This window comes from Microcebus murinus, chromosome 8 (genome assembly GCF_040939455.1).
Source record: "Microcebus murinus isolate Inina chromosome 8, M.murinus_Inina_mat1.0, whole genome shotgun sequence".
Lineage (NCBI taxonomy): Eukaryota > Metazoa > Chordata > Mammalia > Primates > Cheirogaleidae > Microcebus > Microcebus murinus.
Genome location: NC_134111.1, coordinates 55,964,029 through 55,983,071, shown reverse-complemented (window position 1 = coordinate 55,983,071; position 19,043 = coordinate 55,964,029). Strand labels below are relative to the sequence as shown.

General features: G+C 40.7%; 1 protein-coding gene across 45 annotated transcripts in view; it reads left to right on the top strand.

Moving 5' to 3' along the window:
- The window catches only part of TTN (titin), a 273,099-nt gene that overhangs the window by 203,090 nt on the left and 50,966 nt on the right, over nucleotides 1-19,043 (top strand). For all 45 annotated transcript variants that reach the window (XM_076005692.1, XM_076005688.1, XM_076005677.1 and 42 more), the window contains 30 exons: nucleotides 181-483; nucleotides 585-866; nucleotides 964-1,263; nucleotides 1,357-1,659; nucleotides 1,759-2,067; nucleotides 2,183-2,464; nucleotides 2,566-2,865; nucleotides 2,952-3,245; nucleotides 3,337-6,303; nucleotides 6,621-6,941; nucleotides 7,042-7,326; nucleotides 7,425-7,724; nucleotides 8,033-8,335; nucleotides 8,730-9,005; nucleotides 9,109-9,408; nucleotides 9,503-9,805; nucleotides 10,106-10,405; nucleotides 11,547-11,834; nucleotides 12,520-12,816; nucleotides 12,905-13,207; nucleotides 13,304-13,609; nucleotides 14,505-14,792; nucleotides 14,889-15,179; nucleotides 15,270-15,557; nucleotides 16,077-16,664; nucleotides 16,754-16,858; nucleotides 17,284-17,481; nucleotides 17,574-17,870; nucleotides 17,968-18,555; nucleotides 18,646-18,948. In XM_076005692.1, the coding sequence (XP_075861807.1) occupies nucleotides 181-483; nucleotides 585-866; nucleotides 964-1,263; nucleotides 1,357-1,659; nucleotides 1,759-2,067; nucleotides 2,183-2,464; nucleotides 2,566-2,865; nucleotides 2,952-3,245; nucleotides 3,337-6,303; nucleotides 6,621-6,941; nucleotides 7,042-7,326; nucleotides 7,425-7,724; nucleotides 8,033-8,335; nucleotides 8,730-9,005; nucleotides 9,109-9,408; nucleotides 9,503-9,805; nucleotides 10,106-10,405; nucleotides 11,547-11,834; nucleotides 12,520-12,816; nucleotides 12,905-13,207; nucleotides 13,304-13,609; nucleotides 14,505-14,792; nucleotides 14,889-15,179; nucleotides 15,270-15,557; nucleotides 16,077-16,664; nucleotides 16,754-16,858; nucleotides 17,284-17,481; nucleotides 17,574-17,870; nucleotides 17,968-18,555; nucleotides 18,646-18,948 (11,868 nt within the window). The remainder of the gene's footprint in view (nucleotides 1-180; nucleotides 484-584; nucleotides 867-963; nucleotides 1,264-1,356; nucleotides 1,660-1,758; nucleotides 2,068-2,182; nucleotides 2,465-2,565; nucleotides 2,866-2,951; nucleotides 3,246-3,336; nucleotides 6,304-6,620; nucleotides 6,942-7,041; nucleotides 7,327-7,424; nucleotides 7,725-8,032; nucleotides 8,336-8,729; nucleotides 9,006-9,108; nucleotides 9,409-9,502; nucleotides 9,806-10,105; nucleotides 10,406-11,546; nucleotides 11,835-12,519; nucleotides 12,817-12,904; nucleotides 13,208-13,303; nucleotides 13,610-14,504; nucleotides 14,793-14,888; nucleotides 15,180-15,269; nucleotides 15,558-16,076; nucleotides 16,665-16,753; nucleotides 16,859-17,283; nucleotides 17,482-17,573; nucleotides 17,871-17,967; nucleotides 18,556-18,645; nucleotides 18,949-19,043) is intronic.

Sequence of the window (19,043 nt, the reverse complement as noted above, 5' to 3'; positions counted from 1 at the left end):
GGAGATTAGATTGTATTGGGTCCTTTTTAATTCTAATAGTTCTATGATGAGACCTCTTTTCTTTATTATGGACGTAGAGAGTTTAATGTTTAGATGCAATCCTCAGAAAGAAGCATTTACTACAGTCAGTATTCTTAAGGTGACACTTTTTTCACTATAAATCTATATTTACACTTGCAGCTGTACCAGAGCGTCCTGAAGACCTGGAAGTCAAAGAAGTTACTAAAGATTCTGTAACTTTGACTTGGAATCCTCCTAAGTATGATGGTGGATCCGAAATTCTTAACTATGTCCTAGAAAGCCGGCTCATTGGAACTGAGAAGTTCCACAAAGTTACAAAAGACAACTTGCTTAGCAGAAAATACACTGTTAAAGGCTTAAAAGAAGGCGATACCTATGAGTATCGTGTCAGTGCCGTCAACATTGTTGGACAAGGCAAACCATCATTTTGCACCAAGCCAATCACTTGCAAGGATGAGCTGGGTATGCATCTACTACAGTTTATACTTTGAAAACTTGTACATTTGTTGATTTGTCATAAGACATCAATACAAATGATTTGCCTTTATAATTATACATTATAGCTCCTCCAACACTTGACCTCGACTTCAGAGATAAGCTCACGGTTCGAGTTGGTGAAGCTTTTGCTCTCACTGGCCATTACTCTGGCAAACCAAAGCCTAAGGTTTCCTGGTTCAAAGATGAAACTGACATACTAGAAGATGATCGCACTCATATAAAGACTACTCCAACGACGCTTGCTCTCGAGAAGACCAAGGCCAAACGTTCAGATTCTGGCAAATACTGTGTGGTTGTTGAGAACAGTACAGGCTCCAGGAAAGGAGTCTGTCAAGTTAATGTTGTTGGTAAGTATCCTTTAGCAAGAAAAATAAACCTTCTGTTCGTTCGAAAGCAGAACTGGAAATAACATTTTTGTGCTGTGCTTTTTTTTTTTTTCTGCAGACCGTCCTGGACCACCAGTTGGACCAGTTATTTTTGATGAGGTGACCAAAGAATACATGGTTATCTCTTGGAAGCCTCCTTTAGATGATGGGGGCAGTGAAATTACCAATTATATTATTGAGAAGAACGAGTTGGGTAAAGACATTTGGATGCCTGTGACATCTGCAAGCGCCAAGACAACATGCAAAGTTCCTAAACTGCTTGAAGGAAAAGATTATGTTTTCCGGATACGTGCTGAAAACCTGTATGGAATAAGTGACCCTCTGGTGTCTGATTCCATGAAAGCCAAAGATCGTTTCAGTATGCATTATGTTTCTTTTTAGTGATTTAATGCTTGATATAGTTAATGGGAAGAATTAAGTTTCTAACACATTTTACTAACATTTGTTATAGGGGTTCCTGATGCACCTGATCAGCCAAAAGTTACAGAAGTTACCAAAGACTCTGCATTAGTCACCTGGAACAAGCCACATGATGGAGGAAAGCCCATCACGAACTACATCCTAGAAAAGAGGGAAACTATGTCTAAACGATGGGCTAGAGTTACCAAAGAGCCTATCCATCCATACACTAAATTTAGGGTTCCTGATCTTCTAGAAGGATGTCAGTATGAATTCCGGGTTTCTGCAGAAAATGAAATTGGTATTGGAGATCCAAGCCCACCATCCAAACCAATCTTTGCTAAAGATCCAATTGGTATAGTATTGATGCATTCAGTCAGTTTTCATATTATCCAACTTTGTTTTCAACTTATATTCTAATTCCTGGGTTTTTTTTTTTTATTTCATTATGTAGCTAAACCAAGTCCACCTATTAATCCTGAAGCAATAGATACAACATGTAATTCAGTTGATCTAACTTGGCAGCCACCACGTCATGATGGTGGGAGCAAGATTCTGGGTTATATTGTCGAGTACCAGAAAGTTGGAGATGAAGACTGGAAAAGAGCCAATCACACTCCTGAGTCATGTCCCGAAACTAAATATAAAGTCACTGGTCTCCGGGATGGTCAGACCTATAAGTTCAGAGTGCTTGCAGTCAATGAAGCTGGAGAATCGGATCCAGCTTATGTTCCAGAGCCAGTCCTAGTAAAAGACAGACTTGGTGAGTAAAATGTTCTCACCTGCATTTGCAAGGAAAATATGGGTCTGATTGTATATGCTTAACTGTGATAAGTATTCCTAAATCAAATCTGAACATACTGTTCCCTTTATCCTAGAACCCCCTGAGTTGATTCTTGATGCCAACATGACAAGAGAACAGTACATCAAGGTTGGTGATACTCTAAGACTTAGTGCCATCATCAAAGGAGTGCCTTTCCCAAAAGTAACCTGGAAAAAAGGAGACAGAGAGGCTCCAACTAAAGCAAGAATTGATGTTACTCCAGTTGGTAGCAAGCTTGAAATTCGCAATGCTGCCCATGAAGATGGTGGAATATATTCCTTAACAGTGGAGAATCCAGCTGGTTCAAAAACTGTCTCGGTGAAAGTATTTGTATTAGGTAAGAATTTTAATACTTATGCCATTAAAAATAAATTTTTATACATTTTGAGCTCTTGTCTAATTAAGTCACTTATTTAACTATTATTTAATACTTTTCAGATAAACCTGGGCCACCTAGAGACTTGGAAGTCAGTGAAATTAGGAAAGATTCTTGTTACCTTACCTGGAAGGAACCACTGGATGATGGTGGTTCTGTTATTACAAACTATGTAGTTGAGAGGAGGGATGTTGCCAGTGCCCAGTGGTCACCTATTTCAGCTACATCAAAGAAAAAGAGTCACTTGGCTAAACATCTTAATGAAGGCAATCAGTATCTCTTCCGAGTAGCTGCTGAGAACCAGTATGGACGTGGTCCTTTTGTTGAGACACCTAAACCCATCAAGGCTCTGGATCCTCTCCGTAAGTTGCTTTCTCTGGATATAAAAGTATTGTTTGGCTGTCTTTAAGAATATTACTTATTCATTATAACTTTTTCTTTTGCAAAGATCCCCCTGGGCCACCCAAGAACTTACACCATGTAGACGTTGACAGGACTGAAGTCTCCCTCGTTTGGAATAAGCCAGATCGTGATGGTGGCTCTCCAATCACTGGATATTTGGTAGAATATCAAGAGGAAGGCACCCAGGACTGGATTAAGTTCAAGACTGTGACAAACTTAGAGTGTGTTGTTACTGGGCTACAACAAGGAAAGACATATATATTCCGTGTAAAAGCGGAAAATATCGTGGGTCTTAGTATCCCTGACACAACTATCCCAATAGAATGTCAAGAAAAACTAGGTAATTTGGGGATTGGCGTTGTTTTTATTTCTTCTTTAAACTATTTATATTGTGAAAATCAAAACCTAATGTCTTCATGTTTACTTTCCAGTGCCTCCATCTGTGGAGCTAGATTTGAAATTAATTGAAGGCCTTGTGGTAAAGGCTGGAACTACAGTGAGATTCCCTGCTATTATAAGAGGTGTACCCGTGCCTACTGCGAAGTGGACAACCGACAGGGTTGAGATTAAAACAGACGAACACTACACGGTCGAAACCGACAACTTCTCATCAGTACTTACCATTAAGAACTGCTTAAGGAAAGACACCGGGGAATATCAAATCACAGTTTCCAATGCAGCTGGTAGCAAAACAGCACCTGTACACCTTACTGTCCTTGATGTTCCTGGTCCACCAACAGGTCCCATTAATATTCTGGATGTTACCCCTGAACACATGACTATCTCATGGCAGCCACCTAAGGATGATGGAGGAAGCCCTGTGATCAATTATATTGTCGAGAAAAAAGATACAAAGAAGGACACATGGGGTGTTGTCTCTTCAGGAAGCAGTAAGACAAAACTGAAAATCCCACACTTGCAGAAGGGCTGTGAATACGTTTTCCGAGTTAGAGCAGAGAATAAGATGGGTGTCGGTCCTCCCCTTGACTCCGTACCTACAGTTGCTAAACATAAGTTTAGTCCTCCATCTCCTCCTGGTAAACCAGTGGTTACTGACATTACTGAAAATGCAGCAACAGTGTCTTGGACACTGCCAAAATCTGATGGTGGCAGTCCAATAACTGGCTACTATGTGGAACGTCGAGAAATAACTGGCAAATGGGTGAGGGTCAACAAAACACCTGTAGCTGACCTGAAGTTTAGAGTGACTGGACTCTATGAGGGAAACACATATGAGTTTAGAGTTTTTGCTGAAAATCTTGCAGGACTAAGCAATCCGTCCCCAAGCTCTGACCCAATAAAAGCTTGCCGGCCCATCAAACCACCCGGACCACCTATTAATCCTAAACTGAAAGACAAGACCAAAGAAACAGCTGACCTAGTGTGGACAAAGCCTCTCAGTGATGGTGGCAGCCCCATTCTAGGCTATGTAGTGGAATGTCAGAAACCTGGCACAGCACAATGGGACAGGATTAATAAAGATGAACTCATTAGGCAGTGTGCCTTTAGGGTACCCGGACTAATTGAAGGAAATGAGTACAGATTCCGTATAAAGGCAGCTAATATTGTAGGAGAGGGAGAGCCAAGAGAACTAGCAGAATCTGTGATTGCAAAAGACATCCTTCACCCTCCAGAAGTAGAACTTGATGTTACCTGCCGTGATGTCATTACTGTCAGAGTGGGCCAAACTATCCGCATTCTTGCTCGAGTCAAAGGCAGACCTGAACCAGACATAACATGGTCTAAGGAAGGCAAAGTATTGGTCCGAGAGAAGCGGGTTGACCTAATTCATGATCTACCTCGTGTTGAGTTACAAATTAAAGAAGCCGTTAGAGCGGATCATGGCAAATATATCATCTCAGCTAAGAACAGCAGTGGACATGCCCAAGGTTCAGCCATTGTTAATGTCCTTGACAGACCCGGACCTTGCCAGAATTTGAGGGTTAGCAATGTGACCAAAGAGAACTGTACAATTTTTTGGGAAAACCCACTAGATAATGGAGGCTCAGAAATAACAAATTTCATAGTAGAATATCGCAAACCGAACCAAAAAGGCTGGTCAATTGTTGCTTCAGATGTCACTAAGCGATCAATCAAGGCCAACCTTTTAGCCAACAACGAATACTATTTCCGAGTTTGTGCAGAGAATAAAGTAGGTGTTGGGCCAACCATTGAAACAAAAACTCCCATTCTGGCTATTAACCCCATTGACAGACCAGGTGAGCCTGAAAACCTTCACATTGCAGACAAAGGAAAGACGTTCGTCTATCTAAAGTGGCGGCGGCCTGATTACGATGGTGGCAGCCCAAATCTATCCTATCATGTTGAGAGGAGGCTGAAGGGCTCTGAGGACTGGGAAAGAGTGCATAAAGGAAGCATTAAAGAAACCCACTATATGGTTGACAAATGTGTTGAAAACCAGATTTATGAGTTCAGAGTGCAAACAAAGAACGAAGGTGGGGAAAGTGACTGGGTGAAGACAGGGGAAGTCGTTGTGAAGGAAGACTTGCAGAAACCAGTGCTTGATCTGAAATTAAGTGGCGTGCTAACTGTCAGAGCAGGGGAAACCATTAGACTTGAGGCAGGGGTTAGAGGCAAACCATTTCCAGAAGTCTTATGGACCAAGGACAAAGATGCCACAGACTTAACAAGATCACCAAGGGTCAAGATTGATACCAGCAGTGATTCATCTAAATTTTCTCTTACGAAAGCAAAGCGAAGTGATGGTGGTAAATATGTAATTACAGCAACTAACACAGCTGGCAGTTTTGTGGCCTATGCCACTGTCATTGTTTTAGATAAGCCTGGGCCTGTAAGGAATCTAAAAATTGGTGATGTGTCCAGTGATAGGTGTACTATTCGCTGGGATCCACCAGAAGATGATGGCGGCTGTGAAATCCAAAATTATATTCTAGAAAAATGTGAGACCAAGCGAATGGTTTGGTCGACCTATTCTGCTAACGTCTTGATACCTAGTGCTACAGTAACACGTCTTATAGAAGGAAATGAATATATTTTCAGAGTCCGTGCAGAAAATAAAATAGGGACAGGGCCTCCAACAGAAACTAAGCCAGTCATAGCAAAAACCAAATATGACAGACCTGGTCGCCCTGATCCCCCAGAAGTCACAAAAGTAAGCAAAGAAGAGATGACTGTGGTTTGGAATCCACCTGAATATGATGGCGGAAAGTCTATCACAGGATACTATTTGGAGAAAAAGGAAAAACATGCAGTACGATGGGTCCCTGTTAACAAGAGTGCAGTCTCTGAGAGACGTATGAAAGTGCAGAATCTCCTCCCAGATCATGAATATCAGTTCCGTGTCAAGGCAGAAAATGAAGTTGGAATTGGAGAACCAAGCTTGCCATCAAGACCAGTGGTGGCAAAAGACCCCATAGGTAAGATGTTCTTGTTTTTTCTGATACTAACCCAACTCTTAATCTCAAGCACAAGATATTAGATAAATAAGTTAAATCCATAATATCAAAACTCTATTTTAGCAAATATTTTTCCAAATAGACCTTTTACCAAATCACCTTTAATGTACAATGGTAGATTCTAATTTTTATGACAGAAAATAAAGAAGACTCAGTAATTGAAAAATTGAATGTCCTATCTTTGATTATCCAAGATTGATTATGTAAAATTACACATTAAAGTATCACTACTAGTAGTAGTGAATCATGTGTACATTTAATCTTATATTTATTTTCAGAGCCTCCTGGTCCACCAACCAATTTCAAAGTGGTTGATACAACCAAACATTCCATAACTCTTGGGTGGGGAAAACCAGTCTATGATGGTGGCGCACCAATTATTGGATATGTTGTGGAAATGAGACCAAAAATAGCAGACGCATCACCCGATGAAGGCTGGAAAAGGTGCAACGCCGCAGCACAACTTGTTCGCATGGAATTCACTGTTACCAGCTTGGATGAAAACCAGGAATATGAATTCAGGGTGTGTGCCCAAAACCAAGTTGGCATTGGGCGCCCTGCAGAACTAAAGGAAGCTATCAAACCTAAAGAAATACTAGGTGAGGCCCTCCTTTGTCACTTGATTCACTCACACTTCATTTCTTCTGTTATTTTCCCATGTTCTGAAAAGTCAGCTAATAACCTTCATGTCATCTGCAGAACCTCCGGAGATTGATTTGGATGCCAGCATGAGAAAACTGGTCATAGTGAGAGCAGGATGCCCTATTCGACTATTTGCCATAGTGAGAGGGCGACCTGCCCCGAAAGTCACTTGGCGAAAAGTGGGTATTGATAATGTGGTCAGAAAAGGACAAGTCGATCTGGTTGACACTATGGCCTTCCTGGTCATCCCCAATTCTACCCGTGATGACTCAGGAAAATATTCCTTAACGCTCGTGAACCCGGCAGGAGAAAAGGCTGTATTTGTAAATGTCAGAGTATTAGGTGGGTTGCTAAAATGCTTCTCCCTCACTCTTCAAGAATAAATTAGTTAATAAGGATGCTAAGGGAACATGTATATCTGATTTTGTGGTTCTTGACAGATACTCCTGGACCTGTGTCTGATTTGAAAGTTTCAGATGTCACTAAAACATCATGCCATGTGTCCTGGGCCCCTCCTGAGAATGATGGTGGGAGCCAAGTGACACATTATATTGTGGAGAAACGCGAGGCAGAGAGAAAGACGTGGTCAACTGTTACCCCAGAAGTTAAGAAAACAAGCTTCAATGTAACCAATCTTGTCCCTGGGAATGAGTATTTCTTCAGAGTAACTGCTGTCAACGAGTATGGCCCCGGAGTCCCAACAGACGTCCCCAAACCAGTGCTTGCATCAGATCCTCTGAGTAAGTAATATCCCTTCTTCCTCCTTTTAACTCCAGTTTCCTATTTTAGCAAGGTCAAGATACCAATACCATTTAATCCACTATTGAAGGGGATTTCGTTTGTGGAAACCCAAACAGTACAGTAAACATCTAATTCACTCATGAAACGTTTTTGATCTGTCTCATTTTGTACGTTTTACTTTCAACATCCTGAACCACAGTTTCTGTACACTTGGAAGCACATGGCATACCAAAACTCTTATGTACATTAACCAAGGGGGTTTAATTAGGTTACCTAGATAATTTTCTAAATTGTGTTTTTCTTCTAGGTGAGCCGGATCCCCCAAGGAAATTAGAAGTGACTGAAATGACAAAGAACAGTGCCACATTAGCCTGGTTACCGCCCCTGCGTGACGGAGGAGCTAAAATCGATGGCTATATCATTAGTTACAGAGAAGAAGAGCAGGCTGCAGATCGCTGGACAGAGTACTCAGTGGTAAAAGATCTCAGCCTTGTTGTCACTGGCCTAAAGGAAGGAAAGAAATACAAATTTAGAGTAGCGGCCAGAAATGCCGTTGGAGTCAGTTTGCCAAGAGAAGCTGAAGGAGTATATGAAGCCAAAGAACAACTGTGTAAGTAGTTGTTGCTTCATTTATAGTACGTGATAAAAGTTGATTTTTTTTACATGTAGACATTTCTTCCCTGAGGAATCTAGCTCCAGAAATACTTGAAAAACAGTCGAGAACAGCAGTTTTCAAACATGTAGATCCATAACACATAGTAAATAGACACAATACAAGCACACACATATATATATAACTAAAAAAAGTTTGCTGAAACAATACCTATCCTTATGTGTGCTTCCCTCTGATATTTTCTATTCTATTCTCTTTTCTTAATTGGCTTAATACAAACATTAATTTGAACCCATTAAAGGGTTATAGCTCACTACTTAAAGAGCACCAGTATAGTTCCCACAAGAAGAAATTTAACACCAAAATTAATGAGCTTTCATTTTATTTTTAGTGCCACCAAAGATCCTTATGCCAGAGCAAATTACGATTAAAGCTGGGAAGAAGCTCCGGATCGAAGCCCATGTATATGGAAAACCTCATCCCACATGTAAATGGAAAAAAGGAGAAGAGGACGTTGTCACATCCAGCCACCTGGCCGTGCATAAAGCAGACAGCTCTTCAATTCTGATCATAAAAGATGTTAGTAGGAAAGACAGTGGGTACTATAGCCTCACAGCAGAGAACAGTTCTGGGACAGACACTCAGAAAATCAAAGTCATAGTCATGGGTAGGTTAAGTGTTCAAATGGCCCTTTACATATAAAGGTCAGAAACATGTTTTTCCATAAGATCCCTATTCTTATATTTCCTTCCTCTTTCTGGTTCACACAGATGCTCCTGGGCCCCCTCAGCCTCCGTTCGACATTTCTGATATAGACGCCGACGCCTGCTCCCTGTCGTGGCACATCCCTCTGGAGGACGGAGGCAGTAACATCACCAATTACATCGTGGAGAAGTGTGACGTAAGCCGTGGCGATTGGGTCACGGCTCTAGCTTCAGTCACAAAAACTTCCTGCAGGATTGGGAAACTGATCCCAGGCCAGGAGTACGTGTTCCGGGTCCGTGCTGAAAATCGATTCGGCATTTCAGAGCCCCTCGTGTCTCCAAAGATGCTTGCTAAGTTCCCATTTGGTATGTTTTGTTCAGGGAGAAAAAAAATGATGTTCCCTTTCCAGTCTGTTACTTAATATGTAGAAACTGACATTTCCTTTGTCTTCATCTCCAGGGGTTCCTAGTGAGCCAAAGAATGCACGAGTCACCAAAGTCAACAAAGACTGCATTTTTGTCGCATGGGACAGACCAGACAGTGATGGAGGCAGCCCCATCACTGGTTACCTGATTGAACGCAAGGAAAGAAACAGTTTGCTCTGGGTGAAAGCTAATGATACTCTTGTCCGGTCAACTGAATATCCTTGTGCTGGCCTCGTAGAAGGTCTTGAGTATTCATTCAGAATCTACGCCCTAAACAAAGCTGGATCCAGCCCGCCCAGCAAACCCACAGAATATGTAACCGCAAGAATGCCAGTTGGTAAGTATTCTTCTTTTTGCTATTATGGAAGCACATTTAAATATTGGAGTAGCTGAGGGATTAGTACTTCTATAAAGGAATATGTTCTCTCTAAGTCTTACTAAGAAAATATACTTCATATAATTCTCTCAAAATTACATAGTAAAGACTCAAAAGTGCATACTGGTTGGATGATTATTAAAATGGGTTGATTGTCATTCTGTTGAGCTTTTTACTTAGCAGCAGGGGTGATGATTGAAATGTGGAAGTTTAAACTTCTGCTAATAAGACAAATGCTGAGAATATCTCTTTGGGTTTTAGATCCTCCTGGAAAACCTGAAGTCATTGATGTCACCAAGAATACTGCATCCCTCATCTGGGCCCGTCCAAAGCATGATGGAGGCAGTAAAATCATTGGCTATTTCGTGGAAGCTTGCAAACTTCCCGGTGATAAGTGGGTACGCTGCAATACTACCCCTCACCAGATTCCCCAGGAAGAGTACACAGCTACTGGCTTAGAAGAGAATGCTCAGTATCAATTCAGAGCAATTGCCAGGACCGCAGTCAACATCAGCCAGCCTTCCGAACCTTCCGATCCAGTGACTATCCTCGCAGAAAATGGTAAGATTCTGTTGAGTGTTATAGGCAAAGATGTACAGCATTCATGATGTTCATTTCTCCTAATAAAAAACTAAATCTATACCTATGGAAAAAAGGAAAAATAAAATGATAGATACTCTGTATATAGACACCAAATCTTATGATTATAGAGAATCTCAAGAATACACTAAACTAAAAAGCAGGCTGGAAAACTGTGAAGACTGCATAATTTCAACAGTACACATAAGAAAAGCACAACAAAGAAACGCACCAAAATTGTTGAAATTATAGGTGATCTTTACCTTTTACTTCATACTTTTGGCATTATCAATTTTCTACATTAAAGTTATTTTTTTTTATAATAAATACATTACTTGGTGGTTATCAGAGGCCAGGGGTGGGCAGGCGGAGTTGGGGGAAGGGAGGTATTGGTCCAAGGATACAAAGTTGCAGTTACCCGGGAGGAATAGGTTTTAGTGGTCTAGTGTACAGCATGGTGACCATAGTACTATATATCTCAAAATTGCTAAACGAGTATATTTTTGGTTTTTTTTTTTGACACAGAGTCTCACTTTTGTTGCCTAGGCTAGAGTGAGTGCCATGGCGTCAGCCTAGCTCACAGCAACCTCAAACTCCTGGGCTCAAGCGATCCTGCTGCCTCAGCCTCCCTAGTAGCTGGGACTACAGGCATGTGCCACCATGCCCGGCTAATTTTTTCTATATATATTAGTTAGCCAATTAATTTCTTTCTATTTATAGTAGAGACAGGGTCTCACTCTTGCTCAGGCTGGTTTCGAACTCCTGACCTTGAGCAATCCGCCCGCCTCAGCCTCCCAGAGTGCTAGGAATACAGGCATGAGCCACCACGCCCGGCTTAAACGAGTAGATTTTAAATGTTCCCACCACAAAAAAAAAATGATGAGTAGATGAAGTGATGGATATGTTAATTAGCTTGATTTAATCATTCCACAATGTATACATATATCAAAACAACACATTTGTGCCCCATAAATATATTTATTATTTGTCTATTAAAAATTTTTAAATAAAATAAAAATTCCATTCTTGAAAGAAACAGTATGTAAATGTTTTACTATTTTTAATAGGGATTATGCAATATAGCTTTGCAAATATTAAATCCTTTCATCTTATTTCTTTCCAGTTCCTCCTAGGATAGAGCTTAGTGTGGCTATGAAATCATTGCTTACCGTGAAAGCTGGAACTAATGTTTGCCTGGATGCCACTGTTTTTGGTAAACCAATGCCAACAGTTTCTTGGAAGAAAGATGGCACACTGCTAAAACCAGCAGAAGGCATAAAGATGGCCATGAAGAGGAACTTGTGCACCTTGGAGCTATTCAGCGTGAACCGAAAGGACTCGGGAGACTATACCATTACCGCTGAAAATTCAAGTGGTTCCAAATCAGCCACCATTAAGCTTAAAGTTTTAGGTAACTATAGCATTTACTTAGAATGCATATTTTACTTTGGTTAATGGGCTATATATAGTATTTACAAAGTAATATGTGAGAAAAGATGCATATCCTCAAATATATTTCCTAAGTACAGAATTATTCTTACCACAGAACAATATTGTTTTAGAGCTGAAAAGAACATTAGAGATCACATTTTTTTAAATTTCAGCATATTATGGGGGTACAAATGTTAAGGTTACGTATATTGCCCATCCTCCCCTACCCCCCGTCCCACCCACCCAACACCCGATAAATGTTATTCCAATATGTCCACTTAAGTGTTGATCCATTAATACCAATTTCCTGGTGAGTACATGTGGTGCTTGTTTTTCCATTCTTGAGATACTTCACTTAGTAAACGGGTTCCAGCTCTATCCAGGAATATACAAGAGGTGCTATATCACCATTGTTTCTTAAAGCTAAATAGTACTCCATGGTATACATATACCACATTTTATTAATCCATAGAGATCACATATTCAGTTAGCTAATTTTACATATGAAGAAACTAAGATTCTAAAAATTTAAGTAGCTTCCAAGGTCATACATGAAATTGACTATATGAAGATTGCAACCCAAGTGTCCAGATCCCCACTCTGTACTCATTCCCTAGTTCACATAGTTTAGTGAAAGACTTCACTTTTCTTCCTTCTTCTTTCAGATAAACCAGGTCCTCCGGCATCTATTAAAATCAACAAAATGTATGCAGATCGTGCAATGCTTTCTTGGGAACCTCCTCTTGAAGATGGAGGCTCAGAAATCACCAATTACATTATTGACAAACGTGAAACAAGCAGGCCCAACTGGGCTCAAGTCTCTGCCACTGTGCCCATCACCAGCTGCAGCGTGGAGAAACTCATTGAGGGCCATGAGTATCAGTTCCGTGTTTGTGCTGAAAATAAATACGGAGTGGGCGATCCAATCCTCACTGAACCAGCAATTGCTAAAAACCCATACGGTGGGAATACTTTCCTGTGGTTTTTCCTTTTACTTTATAAACATTAACTTTCAGTTTGGGAAATTAACTTTTCACTCCATCTCTGCAGACCCACCTGGACGCTGTGATCCTCCTGTTATTAGCAACATAACCAAAGACCACATGACGGTCAGCTGGAAACCACCAGCAGATGACGGTGGCTCACCCATCACTGGCTATTTGCTTGAAAAGCGTGAAACACAGACAGTTAACTGGACTAAGGTCAACAGAAAGCCTGTTATAGAAAGAACAATAAAAGCAACAGGTCTCCAAGAAGGTACCGAATATGAGTTCCGAGTTACAGCTATAAATAAAGCTGGACCAGGCAAACCCAGTGATGCATCCAAAGCGGCTTATGCTCGGGACCCTCAGTGTAAGTGTTCATGAAAGAGTTCCATACCCTGGGTTGTAATCAGTTATTAAACAACCAGGTTTTAATAAAAAATACTCTATTATTATTTATTCTCAGATCCTCCTGGTCCACCGGCTTTCCCTAAAGTATATGACACAACCCGCAGTTCCGTGAGTCTATCTTGGGGCAAGCCAGCCTATGACGGCGGTAGCCCTATCATTGGTTATCTCGTTGAAGTAAAACGAGCTGACTCTGATAACTGGGTCCGGTGCAATTTACCAGAGAAGCTACAGAAAACCCGCTTTGAGGTCACTGGCCTGATGGAGGACACACAGTATCAATTCCGTGTGTATGCCGTTAATAAGATTGGATACAGTGACCCCAGCGATGTGCCAGATAAACACTACCCCAAGGACATCTTAAGTAAGTATTTCCAGGAGAAATATATAAAGCTTTTCTTAGCAATCATATTATAAGAGGGAGAATAAGAACTCTCTGATGTCAATTTATTTATTTATAAGGTTTAGAGTTGATAACTCCAGGAGGACATTATAGGAGAGCTGGGTTGGTACTTCATGGTATTGCAGAACAGGGCACACGGAATGCAAGGTGATTTGTGGCTTTGAAAATCTTTTCATACAATATGAGGATTTCACATCTTCAAATGAATGTGGAATGTAGGAATTTTATTTTGAGAATAAGTAGGTCTTTTTAATTGAATAGTAAGCTATTTATCATTCTTATGGTTTTTATTTTCTCTTCCAATCCACCCTCTCCATAAGTATGTGATTAGTGTGTTCTCCACCTTAATTTCCCTCCTCCCTATTTCTTCTATTCACATATTCTCCATAACAATTTTCCCCTTTATTTGAAATACTTGGTATTATATTTCATACTCTATGTACTTTTCTTCCCACAATGAAACAAAGACAGCCAGAGTTTATGGCAGAGTACCTTCACTGAATATAGAAAGTAAAAAAATACAAGAATGGAGATAATCAAGCACCAATCATCTACTTTCTTTGAATATATGTAGACTGTGAGAGTATGTCAGATTCATGAAAAGATGGGGTACAGATCCTTCAGGGAGAACTTGTTTAAGCCCAAAACATTAGAAATGGAAAGATAAAAAAAATCACAGTTTTTGTACAACTGTACAGTACAATTGTATTGTTTTGGAGGATTAAGAATGTTTTAAAGAAAATAAATAAGTTCTAGAAAAGAAACTTATTTTAGGAGTGATAAGACCAGCCTTTGGAAATACATTCGACCATTAAATTTTTATTACTTTTACTTTTTTCACCCTAAAATTAAACAGTTCCACCTGAGGGAGAACTTGATGCAGATCTAAGGAAAACACTCATATTACGTGCTGGAGTTACTATGAGATTGTATGTACCAGTAAAAGGACGTCCACCTCCAAAGATCACGTGGTCTAAACCAAATGTCAATCTAAGAGAAAGGATTGGACTGGACATAAAGTCAACTGATTTTGATACTTTCTTACGTTGTGAAAATGTGAATAAATATGATGCAGGGAAATACATCTTGACCCTGGAGAACAGCTGTGGTAAAAAGGAATACACCATCGTAGTGAAAGTGCTTGGTAAGTCTATTTGAAAAAAAAAGAATCACATATGTTTAAAAATATAATTATGTATGTTTTACATGTTCATTTCTTACTTACCCACTCTTTATCCAGATACTCCTGGACCACCCATCAATGTGACTGTTAAGGAAGTATCCAAAGATTCTGCTTATGTCACCTGGGAGCCTCCCATTATTGATGGTGGAAGCCCCATCATAAACTATGTGGTAGAAAAACGTGATGCAGAGAGGAAGTCCTGGTCTACAGTGACAACTGAGTGCTCAAAAACAAGCTTCAGAGTATCTAACTTGGAGGAGGGAAAATCCTACTTCTTCAGGGTCTTTGCTGAAAACGAATATGGCATTGGTGATCCCGGTGAAACACGTGATGCCGTCAAAGCTTCTGGTAAGCAAATGAGCTATCACTCCATCATTTTGAATGATGTCCTGCCTTGGTTTTCTGGCGCTTAGACTTATCCTATTTCCTTTGCTTCAGAAACCCCTGGGCCAGTTGTGGACCTGAAAGCATTATCTGTAACTAAGTCATCTTGTAAGATTGGCTGGAAAAAGCCTCGCAGCGATGGTGGAAGTCGAATTATCGGATATGTAGTCGATTTCCTGACTGAAGAGAATAAGTGGCAACGAGTTATGAAGTCCCCAAACCTACAGTACTCCACAAAAGATCTGAATGAAGGAAAGGAATACACCTTCAGAGTGAGTGCTGAGAATGAAAATGGAGAAGGAACTCCCAGTGAAATCACTGTTGTGGCAAAGGATGATGTTGGTAAGCCTCTACCTGTACACCTTCGTTTTCCTTTTATTGTCATCAAAAGTGTGCTCTTGGGCCCCATTCACTGGCTTATCTAAAAGTCCCTTAAAAATGATAACAACCAGGCCGGGCGCTGTGGCTCACGCCTGTAATCCTAGCTCTTGGGAGGCCGAGGCGGGCGGATTGCTCAAGGTCAGGAGTTCAAAACCAGCCTGAGCAAGAGCGAGACCCCGTCTCTACTATAAATAGAAAGAAATTAATTGGCCAACTGATATATATACAAAAAATTAGCCGGGCATGGTGGCGCATGCCTGTAGTCCCAGCTACCCGGGAGGCTGAGGCAGAAGGATCACTCGAGCCCAGGAGTTTGAGGTTGCTGTGAGCTAGGCTGACGCCACGGCACTCACTCTAGCCTGGGCAACAAAGCGAGACTCTGTCTCAAAAAAAAAAAAAAAAAAAAAAAATGATAACAACCTGAAAAAGTTCATTGCCTGGCCTTAAAAATAAAAACAACTTATCTCTGCTATTTTACAGTGGCTCCTGATCTCGACTTAAAGGATCTACCCGATTTGTGCTACTTGGCTAAAGAAAATAGCAACTTCCGTCTTAAGATCCCCATAAAAGGCAAGCCTGCTCCATCAGTATCCTGGAAGAAAGGAGAAGACCCTCTACCAACCGACACAAGAGTCAGTGTGGAGTCATCTGCAGTTAACACAACTCTTATAGTGTATGATTGCCAAAAATCGGATGCTGGAAAATACACAATCACACTTAAGAATGTTGCTGGCACCAAGGAAGGAACTATCTCCATAAAAGTTGTTGGCAAGCCTGGCATCCCCACCGGGCCAATCAAATTTGATGAAGTCACAGCAGAAGCCATGACCTTAAAGTGGGGTCCTCCAAAGGACGACGGAGGTTCTGAGATCACCAACTATATCCTGGAGAAGAGAGATTCTGTGAACAACAAGTGGGTGACGTGTGCCTCAGCTGTCCAGAAAACCACCTTTAGAGTAACCAGACTCCATGAGGGCATGGAATATACCTTCAGAGTCAGTGCTGAAAATAAATATGGTGTAGGAGAAGGCCTGAAATCAGAGCCAATTGTTGCTAAACATCCATTTGGTAAGTGTCGCAAAGTCAGAAAACATAAAGCAAAACATGCTTTGGGGGAAGTTCCCTATTATAAATCTTGCATTATCTATTTTTCCTAGATGTGCCCGATGCTCCCCCACCTCCCAAGATTGTGGATGTCAGACACGACTCCGTATCTCTAACTTGGACTGACCCCAAGAAAACTGGTGGCTCTCCAATTACAGGTATGTAGTTTGCTCTTATCCTACAGCTTTTACATCAAGGTTTCTTCCAAATATTTCCCTGAAAACAGCTGAAGATGTGCTTCCTATTAATAGCACTGTCTGCATTTTTCTTTCAGTCCATACAGCTAGTGTTTAATTTCATTGAAAACCTCCTAATGCAATAGTTAATAAAGAAAGTCTTTCTTAGTGATAACATCTATTTCTGTAAACTAAAATTGTTCAACAGAAGGGACAGTAACTATGCACAATCCAAGACAAACAAAAATGGCACTATTCCTGGATAATAAATATGTGGATACTACCAATAATGGTTACCTGTTCAATATAGACAAATATAAATAATTTGGGCAAAAATATTTATATTGTAAAATCAAGCTATGTTTATACTTTCTACATGAATTGACACATCCCTGGGTCTTTTGCAGGGTATCATATTGAGTTCAAGGAAAGAAACAGCCTTATGTGGAAGAGGGCTAATAAGACTCCTATAAGGATGAAAGACTTTAAAGTGACAGGACTAACAGAAGGTCTTGAGTATGAATTCCGAGTTATGGCAATCAATTTAGCAGGTGTGGGCAAGCCAAGCCTGCCATCAGAGCCAGTTGTGGCACTTGATCCAATTGGTAAGTCATTATACTAAAAAAAACCCAGGTGCATTTTCTGCATGAAGAAAACATTGGTATTTATTTGACTGCTGCTTTTGTTTTTGTTTTAGATCCTCCTGGAAAACCTGAGGTTATTAATGTAACAAGGAATTCAGTGACTCTCATTTGGACTGAACCCAAATACGACGGTGGTCATAAGCTAACTGGATATATAGTGGAGAAGCGGGATCTCCCTTCTAAGTCTTGGACGAAAGCCAACCATGTTAATGTCCCAGACTGTGCCTTTACTGTAACTGACCTTATTGAGGGTGGAAAATATGAATTCAGAGTTAGAGCAAAGAATACAGCTGGTGCTATCAGTGCTCCATCAGAAAGTACAGGAACCGTTATTTGCAAGGATGAATATGGTAGGTCTATTTTATTTTTTTATTCACTTTGTTAAAAAATAGAAAATTAAACCTCCTTAATTTTCTGACTGACATGAATTTTTTTTTCCCTTTGCAGAGGCACCAACCATTGTCCTTGATCCTACAATAAAAGATGGGCTAACAGTGAAAGCAGGGGATACCATTGTTTTGAGTGCCATTAGCATTCTTGGCAAACCCCTTCCAAAGTCAAGTTGGTCCAAGGCAGGAAAAGATGTTAGACCATCAGATATCACTCAGATAACTTCAACACCAACATCATCCATGCTTGCTATCAAGTATGCCACGAGAAAAGATGCTGGTGAATACACCATTACTGCTACCAATGCTTTTGGCACGAAGGAGGAACATGTGAAGGTAACAGTCCTTGATGTACCTGGTCCTCCGGGTCCTATTGAAATCAGTAATGTTTCTGCTGAGAAAGCAACACTTACATGGACACCTCCCTTGGAAGATGGAGGCTCGCCAATTAAGTCCTATGTTCTTGAAAAGAGAGAAACCAGCCGACTTTTATGGACAGTGGTGTCTGAAGATATCCAGGCTTGCAGGCACGTGGCAACCAAACTTATCCAAGGAAACGAGTACATCTTCCGGGTCTCAGCTGTAAACCACTACGGCAAAGGAGAACCTGTGCAGTCTGAACCTGTCAAAATGGTAGACAGATTTGGTACGTAGAGCATGTGAGGGAATTGATATGGAAACATTTACAGCAGCATTAGGATCTTATGGATTTCCCATAAATTTGCTTCTTTTTCAGGTCCCCCTGGCCCTCCTGAAAAACCAGAGGTCTCGAATGTCACTAAGAACACTGCCACAGTCAGTTGGAAGAGGCCAGTGGATGATGGTGGCAGTGAAATCACAGGATATCACATAGAAAGGAGAGAAAAGAAAAGCTTGCGATGGGTGAGGGCAACAAAGACGCCCGTGTCCGATCTCAGATGCAAAGTAACAGGACTACAAGAAGGAAGCACCTATGAATTCCGTGTCAGTGCAGAAAACAGAGCAGGAATTGGTCCACCCAGTGATGCTTCAAATTCTGTTCTAATGAAAGATATAGCATGTTAGTATTTATCCTTTTCAACACCGCTCATTCGGAACTGCCAATATTTACACAAACTGTCCAAAAGCCAAACTCTCATATACACTTTTGTGTCT